Below are 2,038 nucleotides of genomic sequence, written 5' to 3'. Positions count from 1 at the left end.
GCCACGAAGAATTGAGGCAGTTCTGAAGGCAAAAGGGGGTCCAACCCGTTACTAGCGTGGTGTACCTAATAAAGTGGCCGGTGAGTGTAGATACCGACATAAAACATGATCACTCCTTTGGTGTTAGATGACAACAGTCTTTGTCCTTGTAGGACTGAATTTTGTATTTTTTAAGTCAAAGTTTATTTAATGATGGATTGTCCTGCACTACAAACTGCAGTAAACCTAAATATCACCAAAAATCCCCTCACACAGAAGTTTTGATTTTACAAAAAGAAACCCTGCTATTAACTTTCTACTTCCCACAAAATGTGTTTCACAGACTTATCCATTTCTGCTGCTTCAGTTACTGCAAAATGATATTTTCTTATAAAACAGAAAGTCATAATTCGCTGAAGTCTCATTCAAAACCATCTGTGTCTGTTTGAACTTCCTGTCTAGAATTACATGTGTGCCCTCGCAGTCTGGACTGTGCCCGTGCAGGACGGCACTTCTGCCAGCCAGGCAGCGCCCGGTGTGGGCCCTGTCTGTACCCCCTGGTGGAGAACCTGCACGGACGCTGTGTCATAAAGAGGAGACTCCTTTATCATCCTGCTCCGTTCACTAAAGGTACGTCAGAGAGCAACATGGTGCTCTGTTTGACTGTTCCATAACTTCAACTGGCATATATGTTCCACTCCTACAGAATCAAACAGCTGAATGAACATTTTTTAAAGATTTAGATTCTGCAGACAGCTGTTAGCTACATGATACCTGTGCATATGTAATACAGCCCAGTACTTAGCTGGTACTTTTCCATACCAGGAACAGGGAGGTTTCCTATAAGAGCAAACATTTGGGGATAAGGCAAAGGTCAAAGGAATGAACAGATGGAACTCTTATTCCTACTGAATGCTAATTGCTACTATATAAATGTTAAATAATTCATGGTCAAACCCATTAAATTAGGTTTTAAGTTTATTAATTAATTTATTCACACASAGAGAGAATCATGTTCACAGTACATAGCTACAAGACAACAGTGAGTGAATCAGGTCTCCAAGAAGTATTGAAAGCTTGTAGAGGGAGCCTGGGTACATAAAGTTTTAATATACTTATAGGAACAACACAACAAAAACACATCAGCTATGGTGGAGGGTTGCCGGTTCGATCCCCCATTYCAGCTGTCTCAGTCATTGTATTCTTGGGCATGACACTTCACCTGCCTTGCCTACTGATTGTTGGTCAGAGGGTCCGGTGGGGCCGGTGTATGGTCCACCTCTGTCAGTGTGCCCCAGGGTGGCTGTGGCTACAATGTAGCTTACCATCATCAGTGTGTGAATGTCTGTAGTGTGAAACACTTTGGAGTTGTGTGGACTTGATAGGGTGCTAAATAAATTCAAGCCATTTACCATTTAGATCATTCCTCTTACAAGTCACAGCTAGGGCTGCCACAAACGATTATTTTTTATAATCGATTAGTCATCGATTATTTTTTTCGATTAATTGACTAATCAGATCATATGTTAATAGAATATAGAACATACTGCTTATCGCACGAGAATGCACCTGCTAATATTGTATATAACCATCATGAGATTTCAGATATATACTAACTAAAAATAAAGACAATTAAGGTCATAGTTCGTTAAACCTTTAATTAAATATGCAGTTTGTTGCAACAATTATTGAACTGTGTAGCATAGTGTAAACCACTGAGTAAAATAAATATAAGGCACTGGCTTTAACAACACAAAAATAAATACATTAATTAAAAAAAAGTTTAGGTTTTTCTGACCTTCATTTGCCTCTGGCATCAAACATAACTGCATTTAAATCAAATGATGTATTTACTTGAAACTAAGGTATCACAAAAAGTAAAGTAAAAGTAAAGTTTTGGTCTCACTGACTCAAATATAACAAAAGTGCAATTTGTGCTCAGTGCTCACAACTGTATTCAACTTACTACACTCTGACTATGCAATCCCAAACTGCACAAGGCTCTTGTTCATAGCCAGGAAAGTTAGCATTTCCACGTGTCTTGGAGAAAGGCTTGCTC

At 39.0% G+C, this 2,038-nt stretch overlaps 1 protein-coding gene across 1 annotated transcript in view; it reads left to right on the top strand.

Moving 5' to 3' along the window:
• npdc1b (neural proliferation, differentiation and control, 1b) overlaps window positions 1-2,038 on the top strand; it is a gene marked incomplete in the record, with an annotated part of 44,314 nt that overhangs the window by 23,943 nt on the left and 18,333 nt on the right. Inside the window, 1 exon segment of the mRNA XM_014023996.1 lies at window positions 442-609. Within this exon segment, the coding sequence (XP_013879450.1) occupies window positions 442-609 (168 nt within the window).

The sequence above is a fragment of the Austrofundulus limnaeus genome, unplaced genomic scaffold (genome assembly GCF_001266775.1).
Source record: "Austrofundulus limnaeus strain Quisiro unplaced genomic scaffold, Austrofundulus_limnaeus-1.0 Scaffold402, whole genome shotgun sequence".
NCBI classification, from domain to species: Eukaryota; Metazoa; Chordata; class Actinopteri; order Cyprinodontiformes; family Rivulidae; genus Austrofundulus; species Austrofundulus limnaeus.
Note: the sequence above shows the minus strand (reverse complement) of the source record. Positions and strands in the feature narration are given on the sequence as shown.